Genomic DNA, 27,354 nt, shown 5'->3' with positions numbered 1-27,354 from the left:
ACTACTGTGGGCTGTATATAGTTCTCTGTGGGCTGTGCTCTGTGCTGTATACTACTGTGGGCTGTATATAGTTCTCTGTGGGCTGTGCTCTGTGCTGTATACTGCTGTGGGCTGTATATAGTTCTCTGGGCTGTGCTCTGTGCTGTATACTGCTGTGGGCTGTATATAGTTCTCTGTGCTCTGTGCTGTATACTACTGTGGGCTGTATATAGTTCTCTGTGGGCTGTGCTCTGTGCTGTATACTGCTGTGGGCTGTATATAGCTCTCTGTGGGCTGTGCTCTGTGCTGTATACTACTGTGTGCTCTGTGCTATATATAGTTCTCTGTGGGCTGTGCTCTGTGCTGTATACTGCTGTGGGCTGTATATAGTTCTCTGTGGGCTGTGCTCTGTGCTGTATACTGCTGTGGGCTGTATATAGTTCTCTGTGGGCTGTGCTCTGTGCTGTATACTACTGTGGGCTGTATATAGTTCTCTGTGGGCTGTGCTCTGTGCTGTATATAGTTCTCTGTGGGCTGTGCTCTGTGCTGTATACTACTGTGGGCTGTATATAGTTCTCTGTGGGCTGTGCTCTGTGCTGTATATAGTTCTCTGTGGGCTGTGCTCTGTGCTGTATACTACTGTGGGCTGTATATAGTTCTCTGTGGGCTGTGCTCTGTGCTGTATACTACTGTGTGCTGTATATAGTTCTCTGTGGGCTGTGCTGTATATAGTACTCTGTGGGCTGTGCTGTATATAGTACTCTGTGGGCTGTGCTGTATATAGTACTCTGGGCTGTGCTGTGTATAGTACTCTGTGGGCTGTGCTGTATATAGTACTCTGTGGGCTGTGCTGTATATAGTACTCTGTGGGCTGTGCTGTATATAGTACTCTGTGGGCTGTGCTGTATATAGTTCTCTGTGGGCTGTGCTGTATATAGTTCTCTGTGGGCTGTGCTGTATATATTACTTTGTGGGCTGTGCTGTATATATTACTCTGTGGGCTGTGCTGTATACTACTGTGTGGACTGTGCTGTATACTTCTACGTGGGCTGTGCTGTATACTACTGCGTGGTCTGTGCTGTATACTACTGTGTGGTCTGTGCTGAATACTGCTGTGTGGGCTGTGTTATCTACTACGCGAGCTGTGCTATAGTATGCAGGCTGTGCTGTATACTATGCGGTTTGTGCTATATAATATGCGGGCTTTGCTATATACTATGGGGAGTATATTATATGCTATGGGGGAGGCCATGTTATGTACTATGTGGCTGTGTTATATACTATTGTGGGGGTATATTATATTCTATGGGGGAGGCTGCGTTATATACTATGGGGGGCTGCATTATATTCTATGGGGGGCTACATTATATATTATGGGGAGGTGGGCTGTATTATATTCTATGGGGGTTACATACTCTGGGGTGGCTGCATTATACTCTGTGGGGTGGCTGCATTATACTCTGGGGTGGCTGCATTATGCTCTGGGGTGGCTGCATTATACTATATGTGGGCTGCATTATACTGTATCGAGGACTATGGGGAATACGTTATACTATATGAAGAACTATGGGGTGCATTATACTATGGGAAGTGAATTGTACTACATGGATGACTGTGGCGGTGCATTATACTATATGGAGCACTATGAGGATTGTATTATGCTATATGGAGGACTATGAGGATTGTATTATGCTATATGGAGGACTATGAGGAGTGTATTATACTATGTGGAGGACTGAGCAGTGTATTTTAATATATGGAGGACTATAGGGAGTGTATTATACTATATGGAGGACTATGGAGCACATTATAATATATGGAGGACTATGGGGTGTATTTTACTAAACAAGTAAAATGCTGCATATTCGGATTGTTTTTGCTGGAACAAAAAGCCTTGTTGTCAGCAGCACATTGCCAGTGTAAACTGTAGATGTGCTGCTGAAAACATGATACTGTATGGTGATCTATTAGTGATCGTTCTGTCTCATCATTATTCCTCAGCTGGTGGAAAGAGGCCGGGAAACAAGCGTTGAACAACTTCAGTATTGTCGATCAAACTCGTTTAGCGGCCTGAACTCAGCGCACGTAAATACAACAGAAAGGCTTCTGTGTGATGTGCAATATGTTAGCATTTGGGGACCCATTTTAAACTTTGCCTAGGGCCCCACTTTGCCTAAAACCGGCCCTGCCTACAAGTGTACAAAGATATTATACAGTCACCATGTGACAAGTGGGCCTGTGTAACTTCAAATGCCAGGGCTGAATTTTAGTCCCAGTCCGGCCCTGACAGGAGGTGTCTGATGGTGCTTCCACTCTTGAACTTGTAACCATAGCCCGACTAATTATCTGACTGAGGGGCTTCAAGCCTATGCAGAACAGCAATGGGGACAATGGGGGCATCACCTTGGTGTATGCTTCAATTGATGGTCACTGGTGCTAGTTGTCTTGAGATGGAATTTCAATGGTCATACCTCTAGTTCTCCCAGGAGATAAGTAACTACAAGAAGAGCCTGTCATCACATAAGAGCGCTGGACTGTTCCGAGCATTCCTGTGTATCTGTGGGGCAGTTAGGAGTGACTGATGTCGACTGACAGTTATTTAATGTAAATCTCTACTCTGCTCCCCTGAAGGCTTCCTCCTGCTGTCGCAGGCTGTCACCCAAAAGGCTGTCACCGCTGCTATATCTCTGTCATGTAGACCCTGTAATGTGTATCTAATGCAGGATCCCTTTTTTTACATGACAGAACCAAAAGGACAAATCGGCCACTATTTTAGTACCATGTGGTGCATGAGGCAGGCTCTCCACAGCACGTGTGCCAGACTTCCATACCCAAGTTTTGGCAGTGCCACTGCCATACACAACACAAAGATTATACCATAGCCAATCTTAAAGAGTACACAGAAGAAGCACAAGTATGATATGACTAACTATAACAGTGCCATAACTTCTAGCAAGAACATTAGTTTGAAGAGTTATGACTTGTATGAAGGATGACAAACTTTAAACTGGAGAGTCCCCTCCAAAACTATCAAGAATAAACGGGTTTTTCAGCGGATTAAGAAATATTAGCTCAGGAAGTCTCACCTTCCACCCCCTGGTATAGGATTGCACCACAATGGTGGAACTTTTAATCCTCTTGTACTTATTTCGTTGCTGTTGGAGAAAGCACATCAGAAATTAATCAGAAGCTTGACTGACACAGGAATTCTATTTTTGCTTGCAGAGCCATTTGTGGTTTTAAGGACAATGATACATAATACAATATAAATATCCTTTTATTGTGCTCAAACAATACAGGATAATGTGGATGCGGAAAATAATATAATAATATGTGCCAAAAAATGTGTGTGCAAAACAAATATTAGAATATGGAAAAAAAGGTTGTAGACATTCAGTAACTACACATAATAGTTACAGTCTACTCCACAGTACAGCACAATAGGTCTAGGTTACAGGACGCAGCAGTTACCATGGCTTATATACGAATATTCTGTACATTTATTTAATGAATAGATTCTTCTTTATTTAAACGAGATCCATACATAGAACATGAAAAATCATAACAGGTGAATTTGCGTTAGAACAACGATCGTATCAACTTGATTCAGATAAACATGAATCTTCATTATGGGTGAGTGTTCACCTGAAACGCATGGATGCGAGCGTTGTTCTAACGCAAATTCACCGTTATGACTTTTCATGTCCTGTGCATGGATTCCATTTAAATAAAGAAGAGTCTATTCGTGAAGATGGCCTATTTATTTGCTTATCTCTTATTTGGCTCTGAGCTCCGAGTGGATAGGGTGAACATCAATGGTGAGCTGGAATCCACATTACTACATTCACTCAATCACTGAATACATATTTGAGACACAACGTTTAAAAGGCGCAATCTGAAGTTCCTGGGCACCGATGCAAATATTATGGCCTCAATTCATCGAGACCAACGTTTGTCATCTCAGTCTTAAAAGGACTTGGGGTAGAAGAAGAGGTGCGAGAACCATTACTAGGCGCACTGTGTCACACACCTCGCTTCAGTCGGGAAGTGGAGATTTGTGGTGTACGATAAGCTACTGGTTGTCATGAATTTGACAAGTGGGGCGGGGGTGGTCGCAATGCCCCATAACTACCTTGTCCTACCTAAGCCCCAACTACTATTTCAGAATTGTTCAAAAAATGGTGTGAAAACTCATTGGCTCACACTGCAAAAAAACTTTGACTTTCCAAAGCTTTGTATAGCAGTTTTCGGTAAAAAGCTTTGATTAATTGAGGCCCATGACTTAGGGTAGCTGATGAGCCATTGCTGTAGGTCAGGCTCCAGAAGAGTTGAACACATCATTCTATATCCCATTTTTGACTAAAATGGTACCTATCGTTTTATAAACCTTCCGCTAATCAGTAGTACAAGAAATATAAGAAACTTTGCATTGTGTTATTGAAAAAATATTTTTCTTTTTCAATGAGCCACTTCTCCTCCTGCCCTGTCTCCTGAACTCATTACATACACTGAAATCTAGCTTACTCAAAACTACCAACTCACTGAGAGATCAGATTACATGTCTATTGAAATCAATGACGAGAGGAGGAGGAAATACAAAGTAGTGTATTAATGCAAAGTGTAACAGGAAGGCAAAGACACTAGCTCAGAGCTACCTGAAGACTAGAGATGGAGCACACAGAGGATTAATATACTGGTCCTATATTGGCTGAAAATAAAAAATCACATGTAACAAAAAGCATACCTTAAATGACAAAACATGTGTCTAATAGGGTGACCTTGTTGATTTCCAACACTCCTAAAGTCTTAATGAGTAAATGTGTGGGATATCAAAGAATGTCAACATGGTCATCCTTCTTACCAAGGTTTTTTTTTTAACCCCTTAGTGACCCGGTCATTTTAAAAATCTGACCAGTGTCACTTTATGTAGTAACAACTCTAGAACGCTTCAACAGAGCCCAGTGATTCTGAGGTTGTTTTTTTGTGGCACGTTATAATCTATGATAATAGTAAAGTTAGGTTGATATGTTCTGTTCATGTATATAAAAAAAAAAATGTAAAAAATTTTACAGAAATGTAAAAATGTTTGCAATTTTCAAACTTTGAATGATTATCCCTTTATAATCCTGATATTTATTGTTGTTTTTCTGTGGTATGACAAACCTTTCCCTCATCTCTGCTTTAAATCAGAACCATTTTTAAAATGTTATTTTATTTTGTTAGTATTTTAGGAGGTTTAAAAACGTAGCAGCAATTTTTTTTTTTTTAGGAAATTTACAAAACACTTTTCTTTTTTTTTTTTTATGGATCTTTTCAGTTTTGAAACGACTTTGGAGGTCCTATGTATTGGAAAACTCCCCAAAGTGATAACATTTTAAAAACAGCACCCCCGACAAATTGAAAACTGCTGTAAGGTAGTTTATTAACCCTTCAGGTGATTTTTAGGAATTAATGCAAAGTGGCATGACAGGAATGAAAAGGTGTATTTTTACCACCTAAATGTTGCTAACTTCTGAAGAGGTTACTATAGCCAGCAGACTAAGGCCACTATTTGGCCATGATCTACAATGGCAAACATCAGAACCACACAATCATGATCTAAAAAGGAGTTTTTGTGCATTTCTACATTGATGACCTATCCTGTTATGATGACCTGGTGGTTAGGAGCACTAGGAATGACCTGATGAGCAAACTAGTAATACAGGACAAGCTCTGGGAAGTGGGAGCTCTGCTAACCGCAACCCCTAATCCTATCACAACAACTAGAAATAGCCGTGGAGCGTACCTGACTCTGCCTAGACGCCTCTTCACATCCTAAGAGCTGACTACCCCTAAAGATAGAAAATAAGGCCTAACTTGCCTCAGAGAAATTCCCCAAAGAAATAGGCAGCCCCCCACATATATTGACTGTGAGTTAAGATGGAAGTCACAAACACAGGAATGAAATAGGTTTCAGCAAAGGAGGCCAGACTTAACTAAACAGACTTGAGGATAGAAAAGGTATATTTGCGGTCAGCATAAAAAACTACCAAAAACCACGCAGAGTGTGCAAAAGAGACCCCGCACCGACTCACGGCGTGGAGGTGCCACTCTGCATCCCAGAGCTTCCAGCTAGCAAGGCAGAATCATGATAGCAAGCTGGACAAGAAAACAGTGGTAAATAAATAAGCTAGCAGGGACTTAGCTTTTGCTGGAGTAGACAGGTCATCTGAAAGATCCAAGAGAGAACTGAACCAGTACTAGGACATTGACAGCTGGCATCAAGTATCGATCTAAGTGGAGTTAAATAGAGCAGCCAGCCTAGGACTAAACGAGGTCAGCTGAGGAAAGAGCCTCAGAACCAGCAGCTCCACTCACAGCCACCAGAGGGAGTTCATGGACAGAACTCGCCGAAGTACCATTCATAACCACCGGAGGGAGTTCGAGAACAGAATTCGCAACAGTACCCCCCCCCTTGAGGAGGGGTCACCGAACACTCACCAGAGCCCCCAGGCCGATCAGGACGAGCCAAATGAAAGGCACGAACAAGATCGGCAGCATGAACATCAGAGGCAACCACCCAGGAATTATCCTCCCGACCATAACCTTTCCACTTGACTAGGTACTGAAGTTTCCATCTCGAAATACGAGAATCTAAAATCTTCTCCACCACATACTCCAACTCCCCCTCAACCAACACCGGGGCAGGAGGATCGACGGAGGGAACCATAGGAGCCACATATCTCCGCAATAACGACCTATGGAACACATTATGGATGGCGAAAGAAGCTGGAAGGTCCAAACGAAATGACACAGGATTAAGAATTTCAGAAATCTTATAAGGACCAATGAAACGAGGCTTAAACTTAGGAGACGAAACCTTCATAGGAACATAACGAGACGACAACCAAACCAAATCCCCAACACGAAGTCGGGGACCAACACAGCGACGGCGGTTAGCGAAACGTTGAGCCTTCTCCTGGGACAATGTCAAATTGTCCACCACGTGAGTCCAAATCTGCTGCAACCTGTCCACCACAGAATCCACACCAGGACAGTCCGAAGGCTCAACCTGTCCTGAAGAAAAACGAGGGTGGAAACCAGAATTACAGAAAAAAGGCGAAACCAAAGTGGCCGAGCTGGCCCGATTATTAAGGGCGAACTCAGCCAAAGGCAAGAAGGACACCCAATCATCCTGATCAGCAGAAACAAAGCATCTCAGATATGTCTCCAAAGTCTGATTGGTTCGTTCGGTTTGGCCATTTGTCTGAGGATGGAAAGCCGAAGAAAAAGACAAATCAATGCCCATCTTAGCACAAAAGGACCGCCAAAACCTCGAAACAAACTGGGAACCTCTGTCCGACACGATGTTCTCCGGAATGCCATGTAAACGAACCACGTGCTGGAAAAACAATGGAACCAAATCAGAGGAGGAAGGCAATTTAGGCAAAGGTACCAAATGGACCATCTTAGAGAAGCGATCACAAACCACCCAGATAACCGACATCCTTTGAGAGACAGGGAGATCTGAAATAAAATCCATGGAAATATGCGTCCAGGGCCTTTTCGGGACCGGCAAGGGCAAAAGCAACCCACTGGCACGAGAACAGCAGGGCTTAGCCCGAGCACAAGTCCCACAGGACTGCACAAAAGAACGCACATCCCGTGACAAGGAAGGCCACCAAAAGGATCTAGCCACCAAATCCCTGGTACCAAAGATTCCAGGATGACCAGCCAACACCGAACAATGAACCTCAGAGATAACTCTACTAGTCCATCTATCAGGGACAAACAGTTTCTCCGCTGGACAACGGTTAGGTCTATCAGCCTGAAACTCCTGCAGCACCCGCCGCAAATCAGGGGAGATGGCAGACAAAATTACCCCCTCTTTGAGAATACCAGCCGTCTCAGGAACTCCCGGAGAATCAGGCACAAAACTCCTTGAAAGGGCATCAGCCTTCACATTCTTAGAACCCGGAAGGTACGAAACCACAAAATCGAAGCGGGAGAAAAACAGCGACCATCGAGCCTGTCTAGGATTCAACCGCTTGGCAGACTCGAGATCAGTCAGATTCTTGTGATCCGTCAAGACCACCACGCGATGCTTGGCTCCTTCAAGCCAATGTCGCCACTCCTCGAACGCCCACTTCATAGCCAACAACTCTCGATTTCCCACATCATAATTGCGCTCAGCAGGCGAAAACTTTCTAGAAAAGAAAGCACATGGTTTCATCACCGAGCCATCAGAACTTCTTTGAGATAGAACAGCCCCTGCTCCAATCTCAGAAGCATCCACCTCGACCTGAAACGGGAGCGAAACATCTGGCTGACACAACACAGGGGCAGAAGAAAAACGACGCTTCAACTCCTGAAAAGCCTCAACGGCCGCAGAGGACCAATTGGCCACATCCGCACCTTTCTTGGTTAAATCAGTCAATGGTTTAACAACACTAGAAAAATTAGCGATGAAGCGACGGTAAAAATTAGCAAAGCCCAGGAATTTCTGAAGGCTCTTCACAGAAGTAGGCTGAGTCCAATCATAAATGGCCTGAACTTTAACAGGGTCCATCTCGATAGTAGAAGGGGAAAAAATGAAGCCCAAAAATGAAACCTTCTGAACTCCAAAGAGACATTTAGACCCCTTCACAAACAAGGAATTAGCACGAAGGACCTGGAACACCATTCTGACCTGCTTCACATGAGACTCCCAATCGTCCGAAAAGACCAAAATATCATCCAAAAATACAATCATGAATCTATCCAGGTACTTTCAGAAGATGTCATGCATAAAGTACTGAAACACAGATGGAGCATTAGAAAGCCCGAATGGCATCACCAGGTACTCAAAATGGCCTTCGGGCGTATTAAATGCTGTTTCCATTTGTCGCCCTGTTTAATACGCACAAGATTATACGCCCCTCGAAGATCTATCTTGGTGAACCAGCTAGCCCCCTTAATCCGAGAAAACAAATCAGACAGTAGCGGCAAAGGGTACTGAAATTTGACGGTGATTTTATTGAGAAGGCGGTACTCTATACAAGGTCTCAGAGAACCATCCTTCTTGGCCACAAAAAATATAGTTCTTACCGATAACGGTATTTCTCTGAGCCCATGACGGCACCACGGAGAGAGGGGATCCGCCCACCAAGTACAGGAAACCTACAGATAAAAAGGCGGTACCTCTCTCCTGCATCAGTTGTTTACTAGAGAACGATGGGAGACTATGGAACAGCTTATTAGTTTCAATATTACTTAACTTAATTGAGATACCGCGTGACCTATCATAAAATAAACTATGGCACTATATTAACGTGCACACCCATGAGTGAAGGGAGGGAATGTACGGGTGCCGTCATGGGCTCAGAGAAATACAGTTATCGGTAAGAACTATATTTTTCTCTGTCGCCCATGACAGCACCACGGAGAGAATTGCAGAGATTTGTACATTCAGGGAGGGACCACCGCTTCCAGAGCCCTTTACCGAAAGTAAGGTCCGAAGAGGAGATAAGGTCCAATCTATAGTGCCTATAGAATGTGGAAGGTGATGACCAAGTAGCAGCTCTACATATCTGGTCAATAGAAGCTCCGGCCTTCTCCGCCCAAGAAGCTGCCACTGCTCTCGTTGAGTGAGCCTTGACCTCCCCGGAAATAGACATTCCACTTGATGAGTATGATAGGCTGATAGTATCTGTGATCCATCTCGCCAGAGTAGCTTTGGAGGCTTTTTTCCCCTTCCAGGGATCCTGAAAGCACACAAAAAGAGAGGCATCCTCCCTACTCTCTCTGGTGGCTTCTAAGTACTACATGAAGCATCTCCTGACATCTAGTGTATGCAATGATTCCTCCTCCCTATTTTTAGGGTTAAGACAAAAGGAGGGGAGAGATATCTCTTGAGTTCTGTGGAACCGGGATGCCACCTTCGGGAGGTATGCTGGATCTATTTTGAGAGTAACACTATCCCCTAAAAACCGTGTATGAGGAGGGTTAGCAGATAGTGCCTGTATGTCGCTTATTCTACGACCAGATGAGAGGGCGATGAGCAGGGATGTTTTGAGGGATAGGAGTTTTAATGGGATATCCTCTAAGGGTTTGAAGGGCGGTTTAGACAGGGTTTTAAGGACCAAAAATAAATCCCATTGAAGGGAACTTTTACTGGAAGTGGCCTCGAACTACCTGCTGCCCTGATGAACCTGGGAACCCACCGAATCATAAAGTGATGTTTTAAGGGACAGATTCCCAGAGAAGCCTCTGACCGGGGTTCAAAAGGAGGTTTGGATAGGGATATAAGATCCAAGTTTAAATTCCCAGGAGGAGTAAACCGAGAGGGGATGGGTCTAGACCTGGCCAATGCTTTGATGAACATGGATATCCCCGATACCCAGCCGGGTCGTAATTTTACAGGGCCCTTAAAGCCAAGATTTGAACTTTTAAAGGATTTGTGGCTAGCCCCTGTTCCAATTCCTTGCAGAAACTCTAAGACAGCTGTTATTGGAAACTCCCTCTTCTAACTTGGAACCTGAAAGGAAGTTCCTCCAGGTTTCCCCCCCCCCCCCCAGCAGTTTGGTGGTTCCTATATGGTCTTCTCCACTCCTGGAAACATTCACAATCAATATTATGGCTAATATACTGAGGAGATGCACCAGAGAAGTCTGGGTGACCAGCCTCTTGACCATTGACACATATTAGGGCTCAGAGTACCGGCCCCCGACCACCTGCTCTATATTTCTACGAGGAGGGGACTTGGAGAAGCAACATGTGCCTGTTCAGACTGGATTACCCAGTCATGCACCGCGGCGTCTGCTTGCGTCATAAGGGCTCTCACCCCGCGCGTGCCACTAGCCTCCGGTTTGGACTGCGGGAAGATCAAACCAATAACAGTTAGTACATGGATAATGGCAGAGCATTAGGATGTACACACATTACTCATCCAGGAGATCACGTCTATTCCGAATCCTTAGGTGTCTAAACCCCAAACAAGGGTTGGATATTATTGCAACCAAGGAATACACAATCCGGCAGGTAATATTTCCTAACATTACCAGAGTTGGCCTCTCTCATTAGAAACGCTGAAAGGGAAACGTGGATCATCACTCCTATTTTACTGACATTACACACATATACATATCCTAAAAGGCAAGCTTGTCAGTGTTATCAGCCATGGAGGGAGTAGCCATACTCTATGGCTAGAGAAAAACAGGATTCTTCCCACCAGAGAGGTGCTGATTCGCCACAAGGTGCCAAAGGCAGACATGCCGTCCCTGGTAACCATAGTACAATAGACGAGAATCTGTCTACTGGATGTTAATCAAGGAAACCAGCCTGATTGTCACATGTGGAATTGGTAAGGATTTTTTCCTTCCACCTCTTGGTATTTTCTGCTCCCAGGACAGTAGTATATCCCTTTATAGGTTGAGAAAAACTGTTCCATACGGAAGAACTGCTAATTTACTCAGCCAATTCAAGCAAAGCTGCTTGCTCAGCTAAGCCCTGTTGTAAAGAATGAATCAACAGAAGTTGGAACGGAGTACAAAACCACTAGGACTCTATAAGTCAGAATTGGGGCCCAAGACAAAAATGTGAAATGGTAGACCCACGATATACCTTGTGCGTGGCTGCATAACCTAAATCAGAAGGTCTAACCCAGAGCCAAAAAAGAAAACAAAAAGCCCGAAGAACTAGGAAGCCCAGAGGTACTATGATACTAATGTTACCTCCTGAGGCACAGGGGCACTGAAGCAAAAAGATGCCCGTAAGCACACATTTTGATGCATGGAGGGGCTATTGATGCAATGTGAAGCAAAAAAGCACAATGAAGCACCACGATGCAATATGATGCAATACAATGCATAAAGGCAATATGAAGCACTAAGATGCGACATGATGCAATACGATGCAACATGATGCACCGAGGCACTGTGAACTATACTGGGCAGCACGGTAGCGCAGTGGTCAGCACAGCAGCCCTACAGCGCCCGAGTCCCGGGCTCAAACCCCACCAAGGACAACATCCGCAAAGAGCCTGCATGCTCTCCCCGTGTCTGCGTGGGCCTCCGGGCCCTCCGGCCTCCTCCCACATTCCAAAGACACACCGACAGGGAATCCAGATCGTGAGCCCCACCGGGGACAGCGCCAACAATGTCCGCAAACTGCAAGGCGCTGCGGAACATGCCAGTGCCATACAAAAACAAAGAGCATCATTATTATTATCTATTATGATGCACAGAGGCAATATGAAACACTATAATACAACATGAAGCACGGAGGCACTATGATGCAATATGATACACAGAGGCACTCAATATGATGCATAGAGGCACTAAGATGCAACATGATGCACAGAGGCACTCAATATGATGCATAAAAGCACAATGATGCAATATGAAGCAGAGGTACTCAATATGATGCATAAAGGCACTATAATGCAACATGCTGCACAGCGGCACTCAATATGATGCATGGAGGCACTGATGCAACATGAAGCACAGATGCACTCAATATGATGCATAAAGGCACTATGATGCAACATGATGCAGAGGTTCTCAATATGATACGTAGAGGCACAATAATGCAATATGAAGCACAGAGGCACTCAGTATGATGCATAGATGCACTATGATTCAATATGACACCCAGAGGCACTCAGTATGATGCATAGAGGCACCATGATGCAATACAATGCGCAGAGGCACTCAATACGATGCCTAGAGGTACTATGATGCAACATGATACATAGAGGCATGCAATATAATGCATAAAGCACTATGATGCAATATGATACACAGAGACATGCCACATAATGCATAGAGGCACCATGCCGCAACATGATGCACAGAGGCACGCAACATAAGGCATAGAGGCACCATGATGTAATATGATACGTAGAGGCATGTAATATAATGCATAGAAGCACTATGATGCGACATGATACAGAGACATGTGACATAATGCATAGAAGCAATATGATACACAGACACGCAATATAATGCAAAGAGGTACCATGACACACAGGGGCACTCGGTAAGATGCATAGAAGCTCTAAGATGCAATATGACACACAGAGGCACTCAATACGATGCATAGAGGAACCATGATGCAACGTGTTGCACTCAATATAATGCATAAAAGTGCCATATGATGTTCAGCCACACACAATAATAAAGCATAGAGCTACAGTCATGCTTGAAAACCGGCCCATAGTTACAAGCAAAAGAGCAATCTCTCAGAGATACGGATAAGCCTCCACTTTGAATAGTATATCTCATTTGTCAGACTGACCCCACCCGAAGGAGCTAACTAATGAGTCGCAGCTGAAGGGCAGTCTTCATGGAGGCAAAGTGCTCCATTAACACTATATGTCCTCCCAAGGCATAGAGTAGTTAAGTTGCAAAGAAAAGTGAGACACCTGTTTATCAGATCCAAAAAAAGTGAAATCCATGCATCCAAAGGTCACTTTGAAGTCTAATCATAAGGCTCTGCGCAGACAAGACATGCAACTAACTTAAGCCAAATCATGAGATGTAGCCTGGACATATGGCCTTATTATAGCCTAGAGGTCCAAGGTCTGGCTGTGTATATGTGAAAACATACCTCACGTATGAAGCTCTAGCACAGCTTTGTACAAAGGCATGAGCTATCAACAGAACATTCCACCATGCACTTACCTGTGCTGGCTCAATACCTGCTAAAAAACAGGGGGAGCTGGTGACGCCAAGAGCCCAAAATGAGGGGAAGCGGCGTCCCATCAGGAGTGCTGCAATGATTCTCTCTCCCACGAGGTCCAGGCCTGGCAACTGAAGTAGGCTCAGCTCCGGTGTTTCCCTGGAGAAGATTCTGGAAGAGGCAGCATGCAGCTTTTTTTTTTTTTTTTTCTCCCCTGCACACTGGGGCCCCGGCTTTTGCAGATTGCAGGCTTACGCTTCAGGGGGGAGAGCGCCACTCTCCCCGTAACCACAGAGGGACCCCCCTGTATGTTTATCGCTGCTGCGGCATCTTTTTTTTTTTTTTGTGGCTAGTGCTGCGGTTTGCGGTGCGGCCTGCTTCAAGATGGTGCCGCACATGACCCGCTGCCTACCGGAGCTCCCGGTCTCTTTGCAGCCTGCAGCCTGCCCTAACGCGCGGTCCCTGCACGCCGGTCGGCTATGCAGTGTGCAGGCTGACGCTTCCAAAGGGAGAGCCGCGCCGCTCCTCCCGCAACCACAGAGGGACCCCCCTGGATGTTGCCGCTGCTGCATCTTACCTAGGGAGGTGACCGCGAACTCCATGTCACCTCCCCCGCACACCCTAAAGGCTCACTAGCCCCAGCGGTGGCGCTTCGGGTGACCACACCAGCCGAGGCAGAGGGACCCCAGCTGCCTGAGTCGGACTGATTGGCCCCGGAATCCCACGACGATCTTCCTTCTGGTAAGTCTGTAGGTCTCCCATCAAGGACAGGAAACCAACTGATGCAGGAGAGAGGTACCGCCTTTTTATCTGTAGGTTTCCTGTCCTTGGTGGGCGGATCCCCTCTCTCCGTGGTGCCGTCATGGGCGACAGAGAAAAGAACCCTGCTCCCAACGGTGACGACGACGGGCGAATATGCCCTTTCTCCAAGGACTCCTTTACATAACTCCGCATAGCGGCGTGTTCTGGCACAGATAAATTGAACAGTCGGCCCTTCGGAAACTTACTACCAGGAATCAAATTAATAGCACAATCACAATCCCTATGAGGAGGTAGGGCACTGGATTTGGGCTCATCAAATACATCCCGGTAATCTGACAAGAACTCAGGGACTTCAGAAGGATGGGAAGACGAAATTGACAACAATGGGACATCCCCATGTACCCCTTGACAACCCCAACTAGATACAGACATTGATTTCCAATCCAATACTGGATTATGGACCTGTAGCCATGGCAAACCCAAAACGACTACATCATGCAGATTATGCAACACCAAAAAGCGAATATCCTCCTGATGTGCAGGAGCCATGCACATGGTCAATTGAGTCCAGTACTGAGGCTTATTCTTGGCCAAAGGCGTAGCATCAATTCCTCTCAATGGAATAGGATACTGTAAGGGCTCCAAGAAAAAACCACAGCGCCTGGCAAACTCCAAGTCCATCAAATTCAGGGCAGCGCCTGAATCCACAAATGCCATAACAGAATAGGACGACAAAGAGCAAATCAGAGTAACGGACAAAATAAATTTTGGCTGTACCGTACCAATGGTGGCAGACCTAGCGAACCGCTTAGTGCGTTTAGGACAATCAGAGATAGCATGAGTGGAGTCACCACAGTAAAAACACAGCCCATTCTGACGTCTGTATTCTTGCCGTTCAGCTCTGGTCAAGGTCCTATCACATTGCATAGGCTCAGGCCTCTGTTCAGAAGATACCGCCAAATGGTGCACAGTTTTGCGCTCACGTAAGCGTCGATCGATCTAAATGGCCAAGGACATAGACTCATTCAGACCAGCAGGCGTGGGAAATCCCACCATAACATCCTTAAGGGCTTCAGAAAGACCCTTTCTGAAAATTGCCGCCAGGGCACACTCATTCCACTGAGTAAGCACAGACCACTTTCTAAACTTCTGACAATATACCTCCGCTTCATCCTGACCCTGACACAAAGCCAGCAAGATTTTCTCTGCCTGATCCACTGAATCTGGTTCATCATAAAGCAATCCAAGCGCCAGAAAAAACGCATCTACATTATGCAATGCAGGATCTCCTGGCGCAAGGGAAAATGCCCAGTCTTGAGGGTCGCCACGCAGCAAAGAAATAATGATTTTTACTTGCTGAATGGGGTCACCAGAGGAGCGGGGTTTCAAAGCAAAAAACAGTCTACAATTATTTTTGAAATTCAGGAACTTAGATCTATCCCCAGAAAACAAATCAGGAATTGGAATTCTGGGTTCTAACATTGGGTTCTGAACTACATAATCCTGAATGCCTTGTACTAGTGTTGAGCATTCCGATACCGCAAGTATCGGGTATCGGCCGATACTTGCGGGTATCGGAACTCCGATACCGAGATCCGATACTTTTGTGGTATCGGGTATCGGTATCGAAACAACATTAATGTAAAAATGTGTAAAAGAGAGAATTAAAATAAAAAATATTGCTATACTCACCTCTCCGACGCAGCCTGCACCTTACCGAGGGAAGCGGCAGCGTTCTTTGTTTAAAATTTGCGCTTTTCTTTCCTTACGTGAAGTCCCGGCTTGTGATTGGTCGCATGCCGCCCATGTGGCGGCGACGCAACCAATCACAGCAAGCCGTGACGTAATTTCAGGTCATTCAGTATTTTAAAATTACGCTCCGGCTTTGTGATTGGTTGCGTCGCAGTCACATGGGCGACGCAACCAATCACAGCAAGCCGTGACGTAATTTCAGGTCCTTAAGGATTTTAAAATTACGTCCCGGCTTTGTGATTGGTTGCGTCGCAGTCACATGGGCGACGCAACCAATCACAAGCCGTGACGTCACGGGAGGCTGGACACGCACGCATTTTAAAATGGGCGCGTGTCCAGCCTCCCGTGACGTCCCGGCTTGTGATTGGTTGCGGCGCGGTCAACCAATCACAAGCCGGGAGGCTGGACACGCGCGCATTTTAAAATGGGCGCGTGTCCAGCCTCCCGTGACGTCCCGGCTTGTGATTGGTTGCGGCGCGGTCAACCAATCACAAGCCGGGAGGCTGGACACGCGCGCATTTTAAAATGGGCGCGTGTCCAGCCTCCCGTGACGTCCCGGCTTGTGATTGGTTGCGGCGCGGTCAACCAATCACAAGCCGGGAGGCTGGACACGCGCGCATTTTAAAATGGGCGCGTGTCCAGCCTCCCGTGACGTCCCGGCTTGTGATTGGTTGCGGCGCGGTCAACCAATCACAAGCCGGGAAGCCATTTTAAAATGCGCGCGTGTCCAGCCTCCCGGCTTGTGATTGGTTGACCGCGCCGCAACCAATCACAAGCCGGGACGTCACGGGAGGCTGGACACGCGCCCATTTTAAAATGCGCGCGTGTCCAGCCTCCCGTGACGTCACGGCTTGTGATTGGTTGCGTCGCCCATGTGACTGCGACGCAACCAATCACAAAGCCGGGACGTAATTTTAAAATCCTTAAGGACCTGAAATTACGTCACGGCTTGCTGTGATTGGTTGCGTCGCCCATGTGACTGCGACGCAACCAATCACAAAGCCGGAGCGTAATTTTAAAATACTGAATGACCTGAAATTACGTCATGGCTTGCTGTGATTGGTTGCGTCGCCGCCACATGGGCGGCATGCGACCAATCACAAGCCGGGACTTCACGTAAGGAAAGAAAAGCGCAAATTTTAAACAAAGAACGCTGCCGCTTCCCTCGGTAAGGTGCAGGCTGCGTCGGAGAGGTGAGTATAGCAATATTTTTTATTTTAATTCTTTCTTTTACACATTAATATGGATCCCAGGGCCTGAAGGAGAGTTTCCTCTCCTTCAGACCCTGAGAACCATCAGGAATACCGTCCGATACTTGAGTCCCATTGACTTGTATTGGTATCGGGTATCGGTATCGGATTGGATCCGATACTTGGCCGGTATCGGCCGATACTTTCCGATACCGATACTTTCAAGTATCGGACGGTATCGCTCAACACTACCTTGTACCCTTGCAGTGAGTTGATCCACACAAGAGGACAGACCTTGAATGTCCATATCTACACCTGTGTCCTGAACCACCCAGAGATTTAGGGGAAAAGAAAAACAAAACACGCTGCAGAGGAAAAAAAAAAAAATGGTCTCAGAACTTCCTTTATCCCTCTATTGAGATGCATTAACACTTTGCGGGCCAGCTGTACTGTTATGAAGACCTGGTTTAGGAGCACTAGGAATGACCTGATGAGCAAACTAGTAATACAGGACAAGCTCTGGGAAGTGGGAGCTCTGCTGACCGCAACCCCTAATCCTATCAAAACAACTAGAAATAGCCGTGGAGCGTACCTGACTCTGCCTAGACGCCTCTTCACAGCCTAAGAGCTAACTACCCCTAAAGATAGAAAATAAGGCCTAACTTGCCTCAGAGAAATTTCCCAAAGAAATAGGCAGCCCCCCACATATATTGACTGTGAGTTAAGATGGAAGTCACAAACACAGGAATGAAATAGGTTTCAGCAAAGGAGGCTAGACTTAACTAAACAGACTTGAGGATAGAAAAGGTATATTTGCGGTCAGCATAAAAAACTACCAAAAACCACGCAGAGTGTGCAAAAGAGACCCCGCACCGACTCACGGCGTGGAGGTGCCACTCTGCATCCCAGAGCTTCCAGCTAGCAAGGCAGAATCATGATAGCAAGCTGGACAAGAAAACAGTGGTAAACAAATAAGCTAGCAGGGACTTAGCTTTTGCTGGAGTAGACAGGTCATCTGAAAGATCCAAGAGAGAACTGAACTAGTACTAGGACATTGACAGCTGGCACAAAGTAACGATCTAAGTGGAGTTAAATAGAGCAGCCAGCCTAGGACTAAACGAGGTCAGCTGAGGAAAGGGCCTCAGAACCAGCAGCTCCACTCACAGCCACCAGAGGGAGTTCATGGACAGAACTCGCCGAAGTACCATTCATAACCACCAGAGGGAGTTCGAGAACAGAATTCACAACACTATCCCTACATTGAATCAACAATATAAGATTGGTGGGGTCTGCGCCATCCCCAGCATATCTGCAGGGGCAGAGCCCAGAGGTTAGCAGCATACAGGGTAGAACACCATACTTCCACACATGGTTTTTTGGCTGCTGACGCTGTGTGCTGCAGATCACCTCCTATTCTTTCCTATCGGAGCTGCCGCTAACAGCATTCAGAGCGCCAGTGACCTGCACCAAACAATGTGTAAATCAGAAAGCTAGTCTAGGTGATAACAGCGGATCGGTGGGGGTGCTGGGTGTCAGACTAACACTGATCTTATATTGATATAAGGATAAGTCCTCACCCTACTGGGAACCCACTTTTTAGTAAACAATTTACCTTTTGGCAACAGTTTTTGTTGGATGTGCCATTTCATCCGTGCGTTGTCTGGATCCATAGAGTTTGACTGAGCCGTACACACATACGACGTAAAAACTGATCTGTGTGTCGGGTCCGTGAGACTCCGAGCATGTCCTATTCAACTGGTTTGTGGCTCAGACGAACATTAAAGTCTATGGGGATTGTAATAAAATAGATGAAACACAAACGACATCACCCCAATTCCAAAAAAATGGACCCTGCGTAAAATGCCATCAACTTCTAAACGAGTTAATTTTTTCAAGTGAAATAAAAAGGTCTTCCGCCTTCAGGTCTGTGTCCTACACTCTGCTGTGTATATAATATGTCTAGAGGAGATTTTCAAACCATTGCATTCTTATTTTCTTTACATTTTACACAACGTCCCAACTTTTTTGCAATTGCTGATGTACTTTGCACTTCAGTGGATCAGTTAAAAACTAATAAGACATGGATGGAGCACTGTAGAGTTAAAGCGATAGAAAGGTCTAGACAATTTACTTATTTCAGTTGTAAAAAACAAATGCAAAATGGATGCCACATGGATGAAAAATGCTACTTTTCCCATGGATGTAAATTTCACACAGATGTGGGACTGGAGCCTAAAACTAGAAAAAGCAGGAGAAAAAAAAGCAACTAGGTGGGAATTGATCGGAAAGCTGACGTTTTTGTCGATGCGAAAAGAACAGATGGAAAGGCTAATTTTTCCTGGATAGATCTCCTGGATCTCCTGGAGGCACAATGAACTAGATGACTCTTTGATGCATAAATACAGTAAGCACTTACCAATTGATGTAAAACCATGTGATTATTATGGATTACGCTTTACCTTCTAGTTCTCCTTTGGCCATTATGAACTTTGGCATATGAAAAAAACACAAAAACACAAACCTCACAGTTTCTTTATGGTGACAGAGCACATGGTCGATGATCGATGTGAGACTACAAACTTTTGACCTTTACCTCATTGTCAATATGAAAATGTCTCAGTTAAAGGTGATTCACGCAAGAGGTATCAGGTCAAAAATGCTCAATTATGCTCATTATCTCAAACATTTACATTTTGGGCTAAACCCCTTCCTGACCTCCAACGTATGGTGAAGAGGACAAGGAGTTCCCACAAAGCACCGTTCATGTACCGTGATGAAGCCAGCTCCGGGGCAGAGCCAGTGCTAGAAGCAGCACGTGTCAACCTAAGTTGGGAAACTACTGGAAAGGGATATTATCTACTATTAAAAGAGTATGTAATATAAAGCAGACCCCAAAACATGTATATTAGGACTCAGAGGATGGCCTGGAATGTGGTCCTGCTCAGAGAGGAATCTCATGTACTTTATACCTGGCTAGGAAACATACCGTAAATGGATTGACTCCTCTCCCCCTGTAATTCGTGAATTTAAGAATAGGTTACAGGAGATCATTGGAATGGATATAAAAACGTAATGCAATGAATACATTTTAAAGGTTTTGGTGTCCAAGGTTGGACTCTCCAGGTATGCCCTCAAGAGTATGGTCAGAGAGAACATTTGAAATCCCTAACGTTAATTTGCCATTTCAATCATTGTATGACCTATAATGAGTATCAAAAGTTATGACTTACTGTTTTTAATCTCGGACTGGAATGTATACTGTTAATATAGTTTAATTCAAATTTATAGAGGTATCCGTATACTGTTTATACGGTTTGTTTTTCTTAACCTTAGAGAATTGGATTACTTGGATGTGGGTAACTGTAACCCCCTTCTTGTGGAACACCTTTGTATGTACCATGTTCCAATTGCAGTTGTAAATGCGGTTATTAACTTTAAAATTTTAATAAAAATTATTTGCTTTAAAAAAAAAACAGCAGGTGTCAGCGGTATATTATAGCGGACAGCTTGCTACAACAGTTCTGATGGGTTATAGCACCGATTGTGGCATTTAACCCTGATGATTTACCCCATTAATGCTGAAGTCAATAGTGTCTGCAGCATTTAGTTGTGTGCGGGAGTGGGCTTTTCCACTCTACCAGCCGTCCCTTGATCCATTCGGAGGGTACCAATGGTTGCGATGGCCTCCAGTTCTGACAGCCACGGTTCCATAAGCAGGGCCTAACAGGCTCACAGTGTGAACATGACAGGTCTAATACATTGCACTACATCAGTAATTCAGCATATTAGACCAGCGATCATGTTAGTGAAATTTCAAATCCCATAGTGAGACCATGTATAAAAACAAACAAAAAAAAACAAAAAAAAACAAAAAACAGTCCAGTTTGTAAAAAGTAATCGCAAAATAATAAAGTACAAAAAAAAAATAACGGAAAAATGTTTAGTCACTAACTTTTTAATTTCTTCCATTTTATTTTATTAAAGCACCTGAATATAGTTTTGGATACTTTGAGGGGTTCAATATTTAGAATCTGGTTTTGTTCGGAGGTTTTCTGACCTATAATACTCTCAAAAGATTCCAAAAATAAATTAATGAATTTCGATGAACAAAACAAAAAAAAAAAAAAAGAATTTGCTGCTATACTTCTAAACTTTCTAACATCCATACAAAATGAAAGGAGGTTTGAACTTGTGATGCCATCGTAAAGTAAACATATGGTAAATGTAGTTTAGTAACTATTTTGCATTCTATGACAGTTTTCAAGGCATAAAAATTTCAAGTCTCAAAATTTTCAGCAAATTTCTAATTTTCATAGATAAACAAATCATATCGGCCTAAATTTACCACTAAGGGTACTGTCACACAGTGGCACTTTGATCGCTACGACGGTACGATCTGTGACGTTCCAGCGATATCCATACGATATCACTGTGTCTGACACGCAGCAGCGATCAGGGACCCTGCTGAGAATCGTACGTCGTAGCAGATCGTTTGGAACTTTCTTTCGTCGCTGGATCTCCCGCTGTCATCGCTGGATCGTTGTGTGTGACACCGATCCAGCGATGCATTCGCTTGTAACCAGGGTAAACATCGGGTTACTAAGCGCAGGGCCGCGCTTAGTAACCCGATGTTTACCCTGGTTACCAGCGTAAAAGTAAAAAAAAAAAAAAAAACGTACATACTCACATTCCGGTGTCCTTCAGGTCCCTTGCCGTCTGCTTCCCGCTCTGACTGACTCCCGGCCGGAAAGTGAGAGCAGATCACAGCGGTGACGTCACCGCTGTGATCTGCTTTCACTTTACGGCGGCACTCAGTCAGAGCGGGAAGCAGACTGCGAGGGCCCTGACGGACACCGGAATGTGAGTATGTACGGTTTTTTTTTTTTTTTTACTTTTACGCTGGTAACCAGGGTAAACATCGGGTTACTAAGCGCGGCCCTGCGCTTAGTAACCCGATGTTTACCCTGGTTACCCGGGGCCTTCGGCATCGTTGGTCGCTGGAGAGCTGTCTGTGTGACAGCTCTCCAGCGACCACACAACGACTTTCCAACGATCACGGCCAGGTCGTATCGCTGGTCGTGATCGTTGGAAAGTTGCAGAGTGTGACAGTACCCTAAGAAAGGAGAGGCTATGAAAACAAGATTCAGAATCACTGGGGTCAGAAGCAGAACTGCAAAGATTTTGTCATTTAAAGTAACAAGACCATGATTAGTAATAGTGACAGCCAATTCCGGATTTTACCTGTACTAGATATGACATGATTAAGGCCCAGTGCATTACTAGTTATCCACCAATTGCCGCTTAGCCGTTAATCCAGATTGACCGTCCTTTTCTGACACAGATAGAAAAGTGCTGGGTAGCCGATTAAAAAATATTATTATTTGTAACTTACCAGATAGCGCCGGACCCAGGCAGCCACAACAATCTGACTCCGCTTCATCAGTAAGAAATGAGTGCGGCACTTCCATCCCCTGTAGATTTTCTGAATCAGAGTGGCAAGGTCTTCCAGTCGCTCCTTTCTCAATTCTTCAAGTTTAAACAACTAGAGATAACAGCAGACCTTGAGTTATACACTTCCCCAAGTACAGTTTAGACGCTTACTGAGACATTCTGAAATTTGTTTTCTCAAATTTGTGCTTCTTTGTAACATTTCCTGCATGTGTGCGATGATTAGGACGCACAACAGAATACAGTATGGAACCATTCCCTTAAAGAAAACCTGTCACCAGAAAAAATGCTATTATCTGCAGATATGGGGTTAATCTGCAAGTTAATAGCGTTACTAATCTGCTCGGCGCTTAGCCAAAAATGAACTTTATTCCGTTCGGTAGTGTTCTGGTTTCAGCCACGGGGGTGGAGCTGGTTTTGTCACCGCCCTGAATATACACACCAGAACGACGGCTGTAACTGCACCCTCGGCCATGACGGACACTCGCCCTGCACTGGGGCTGGCTGTCAGTCAGGGCTGGGGGCGGTACGAGCAGTGCCTTGTGGTCAAAAAGAAAGATTGGCTGATCTTTTAAAGGGTTACATAAATTATTTGGGGGGAGGGAGGGGTGCGCATGTGGAAGGTTTCAGATACGTTCCCTATAAGGCTACTTTCACACTAGCGTCGGGAACAACCCGTCGCTGTGCGTCGGGCCGAGGTTCCCGACGCTAGCGTGGTCTCCGCCGCACAACGGGGGCAGCGGATGCATTTTTCCCACGCATCCGCTGCCCCATTGTGAGGTGCGGGGAAGTGCAGGGAGGTGGGGGCGTAGTTCCGGCCGCGCATGCGCGGTCGGAAAAAGCGGACCGTCCGGAGCAAAAAACGTTACATGTAGCGTTTTTTTCTCCCGACGGTCCGCTACCACACGCCCAAGCGTCGCAAAACGGACGCGACGTTTGGCAATGCGTCGCAAATGCGTCGCTAATGTTAGTCTATGACGAAAAAACGTATCCAGCAAGAACTTTTGCTGGATGCGTATTTTCGGCAAAACGACGCATTTGCGACGTATTGCAGTTAACGCTAGTGTGAAAGTAGCCTAAGACGTTTATAGCACAAAGCTTGGAAATAAGCCTACATACCGTTCTTGGATTTCGGATAAAGATTTTTGATCTCCCAAAAGAAAATTCTTCTTTAGGTATTTGTAAGTCATTGAGCAATACTTCTACACCCGCTCTAAGAAAAAAAACAGACACGTTTCCCGTTAATGGTTGGCGCATGACAGAGAAGACCTTTACATACAGAATTTGCAGTAGAAGTCAATAAAAGTAGCAAGCTGAATACATACAGCATACATAATATAAGCGCCAAACACGGCCTTTTATGTTCATTATGGGGGAATACTAGACACAGTATACCTTGATTGTTCTACAAAATAAACTTAATGAAAAATAATTCAAGATCCTCATTCATTTCTTAAGATATTTTTGAAGATGTAGTCAGCAGACCATACATTGGATACATGGCAGCCAATCCTCTTGCCTAGAACCTTTTCAAAAATCAGAAAAATGTGATAATGAGGAAGTGAAGAAAAAAAAACCCCAACCAAATAGCAATAAAAGACTTATTGCTCATCAGATAAGCACCACTGGTCGGTTGGTCTCCACCATTCTTTACTGATTTTCCTGCAGTGGAGTCTTTCATTCCAACCACGTGAACAATGATCGGCCTCAGCGGTTCATGTGTACGGCACAATATACTGCTGAGGTTACTGACTGGGGATTTCCCTGCACCAGTGACGTGCCATCTTCCAATAATCCCGCTGAGACCCAAGTCCACAAATGTACAACTCTAACAAATGGTTCTTTGGGCACTCCACCACATTCCCTCCCTATTGCCCTTTTTATTCACTATAAAAAAGGAAAGTAGTCTGTAATGCAAAACCTTATTTCATATGACCAGCTGTAATATGAACAATGAATGGTTAGGACATGCATGTATTATATAATGTATCATTTCCCCTGTGCCTATGCTAGATGTACAAATCCACTAAATTACATATGTAAATTTTATTTTATAGTGAACCATGTAAAACAAACATTCTAGCAGCGATATATACACAACATATATCTGACTGTGCTAACAGAATAAGAATTCAGGGGCCTTAATCATCAAATTGTTCACGCCACAAAATCTTGGTTAAGAAACACTGAAAAGTCGTAACTTCACATACAAAAATTTTACAACTTTTGCCAATTTCACACCAGCGAAAATGGACTGAGCTGAAGATGAAGCGGGACAGGGCATGGTTATGTCCTCCTGACAAACTCATCACAAGTGCCAACGTTTCTTACGCTAGGAGTGTTACTCCACAGACGGGGACTGCACATACTACCGTACTAACCTGGCTTCAAGGGGTGGATTGAAATATCACTTGGGTAATACTAAATAGATCCTGAAAACCTGATCTATTGGGAGGTCACAAATTTTCTGCAGTCAAAAGCTGCCCGTTTAACTGCCCGTATTTGTGACTATTTAGAGCAAAATGTCAGATTTTTTTAAAATGTCACAAAATTTGCTTGTGTATATATAATCACTCTAGGGACAGATTGGAGATTATTTGCAACACATTTTGCAATATTTTGAAAAAGTTGAAGATTATGAATCAGGTGAAAACATTTGGAAACCTTAAATCAGTCTAAATAAATAGACTTAAAGGCACAAATAGTAACATGAATCTGGTGTTTTGCTCCCATTTTTTATTTTTTTTTGCACCAAATAACTCTCAAAAACAGGCACAAATCCAATGATGGATGGTTTTGTCAAGAATTGCTATAGGCCCAATCCATTATGACCGGCATTGCACACTGAATTAATATAAGGGCTCGCTGGAGTACAAGAGGCACATGCCGCATAATGAATTAGGTGTATCTGTTGACAGTTTTCCTGTAATAAGACATCGGATTGCAGATATCAAGGAATCACTTTATTCAGCTTCTTATGACCTAAATGCCCATATAGACGGCTTAGGAGGGCTGATCCTACTGACAGATTCCGTTTAGAAACAAAAAAAAATGTAAAATAATTAATTTTACGTGGTTGGATAACATGACCATGACTCCATAGTATAACGGAACATGTCGATTTATTAAGTAAAGAGTGTGAAACGTAGCACAGTCACTGCTTAAAAAATACACCTTGATGCTTAAGAAAAACAAAGAAAGCATAGCATAATATTGTCAGAATACTCATGTATACCATAGGAGGTGTATAAAACGTGTAAAATCCAAAGCCCCTACTTTCAAACTTACATATTAGATATGTTAAAAGTCTTTACAGCACTGAACAAAACCAACAATTTGGCACAATATCAGACTCTAGGAAATCTTTACAATAAGCAGAAAAAAAGGAAGAGACATATGGCAAAAAGCTGGAGGAAATCTTGAGACAGCAAAAAGACCAGTGAAAATAAATAAAGAAAAAAATGATGCTATGGAGTTCAGGACGAGCGCACATCTCTTTCATGTGGGATAGAGAACTTTGAAAGAGAATTTGCTAAAAATATAATTGTTTTGCCACATGTACTGCAAATGAAAGGTCAGCAATGGAACAGCACTGGAATGCCTGCTCCGCATTAGTTCTAAGACGGCAGCCACATGTGAGCCGGGTCTTATCTCTGCTCACGCGTCCCTCAGTGACTCCTGTACATCTGCTCCAGAAGGCAGCGTCATGGCACTGGACAGTCACAAGTCACCAATAGGTTCACGTTGTAAGAACAAACTAGATACCAAGTGGTATACAGTTTTACTGGACAGTACGCCTCTATATAGCACAATAGACTACATTCATCTGTAAAGAGTCAGCGTAAAGCAATCTTTGGGCGGATACTAGGTGCACTGGGTACCATTGACACATCGGTCGTATGTGCCAAAAAAGCAGATACCAGACAAAATGATAAAACGATGTGTGAACAGAGCCTTATCTATCTGATCTTCAGCTATACTCCATTTTATAACCTAAAGCTGTGTGTTCACATTCTCTTTTTCAGCCAGATTCCTTCTGAAAAATTGCATTTTTGGATTCAGACATTACATTCAGGTTATTTTTTGCATTTTTCATTGCATGTACATTTAGCATGGTTTTGGAGACATAGATATGCTGTAGCCTAAAAAGTTCTGAAAAATTATAGAAAAAGTTGTTAAGAGAAAAATGAGGGTCACTTTTCAGAAGCCAAAAGTCAAAAACAAGTGTCAGATCTAACTCAACAAAAGCGGCGTTCCCCAGAGCTATCATATAAACTGCAATGTTGGAAACCACCTGATGTAACAAATTCAGTCTTGAGATTTTTTTTTTTTATTTCTCTTAAAAATCGCTTCAGATTTTGAAAGCTGTGAAGAGGCAAAAAAGTAGCCGGGCCATCCTTCAGGCAGCTTCAGTTTATATACACAGTTGTAAAAAAAAGACCGGGAGAAAAAAACCTAAAAAGATGCTTCATGCAAAACACAACCAGCATTTTCCTGAAGCAACTCCTCTATGAAAGGCTCAGCAAGTACGCCAGCATCTAAAACACACCGTGTGCACATGTTCTACATTTCCCAATACGGTCAT

At 44.3% G+C, this 27,354-nt stretch overlaps 1 protein-coding gene across 5 annotated transcripts in view; it reads right to left on the bottom strand.

Annotated features, from left to right (window-relative positions):
• The window catches only part of MYO1B (myosin IB), a 275,911-nt gene that overhangs the window by 58,960 nt on the left and 189,597 nt on the right, over positions 1 to 27,354 (bottom strand). For all 5 annotated transcript variants that reach the window (XM_077275371.1, XM_077275373.1, XM_077275375.1 and 2 more), the window contains exons 19-21: positions 23,889 to 23,982; positions 22,714 to 22,863; positions 3,066 to 3,134 (exon numbers count right to left, since the gene is read on the bottom strand). In XM_077275371.1, coding sequence (XP_077131486.1) covers positions 3,066 to 3,134; positions 22,714 to 22,863; positions 23,889 to 23,982 — 313 coding nt within the window. The remainder of the gene's footprint in view (positions 1 to 3,065; positions 3,135 to 22,713; positions 22,864 to 23,888; positions 23,983 to 27,354) is intronic.

The sequence above is a fragment of the Ranitomeya variabilis genome, chromosome 7 (assembly GCF_051348905.1).
Source record: "Ranitomeya variabilis isolate aRanVar5 chromosome 7, aRanVar5.hap1, whole genome shotgun sequence".
Lineage (NCBI taxonomy): Eukaryota > Metazoa > Chordata > Amphibia > Anura > Dendrobatidae > Ranitomeya > Ranitomeya variabilis.
Note: the sequence above shows the minus strand (reverse complement) of the source record. Positions and strands in the feature narration are given on the sequence as shown.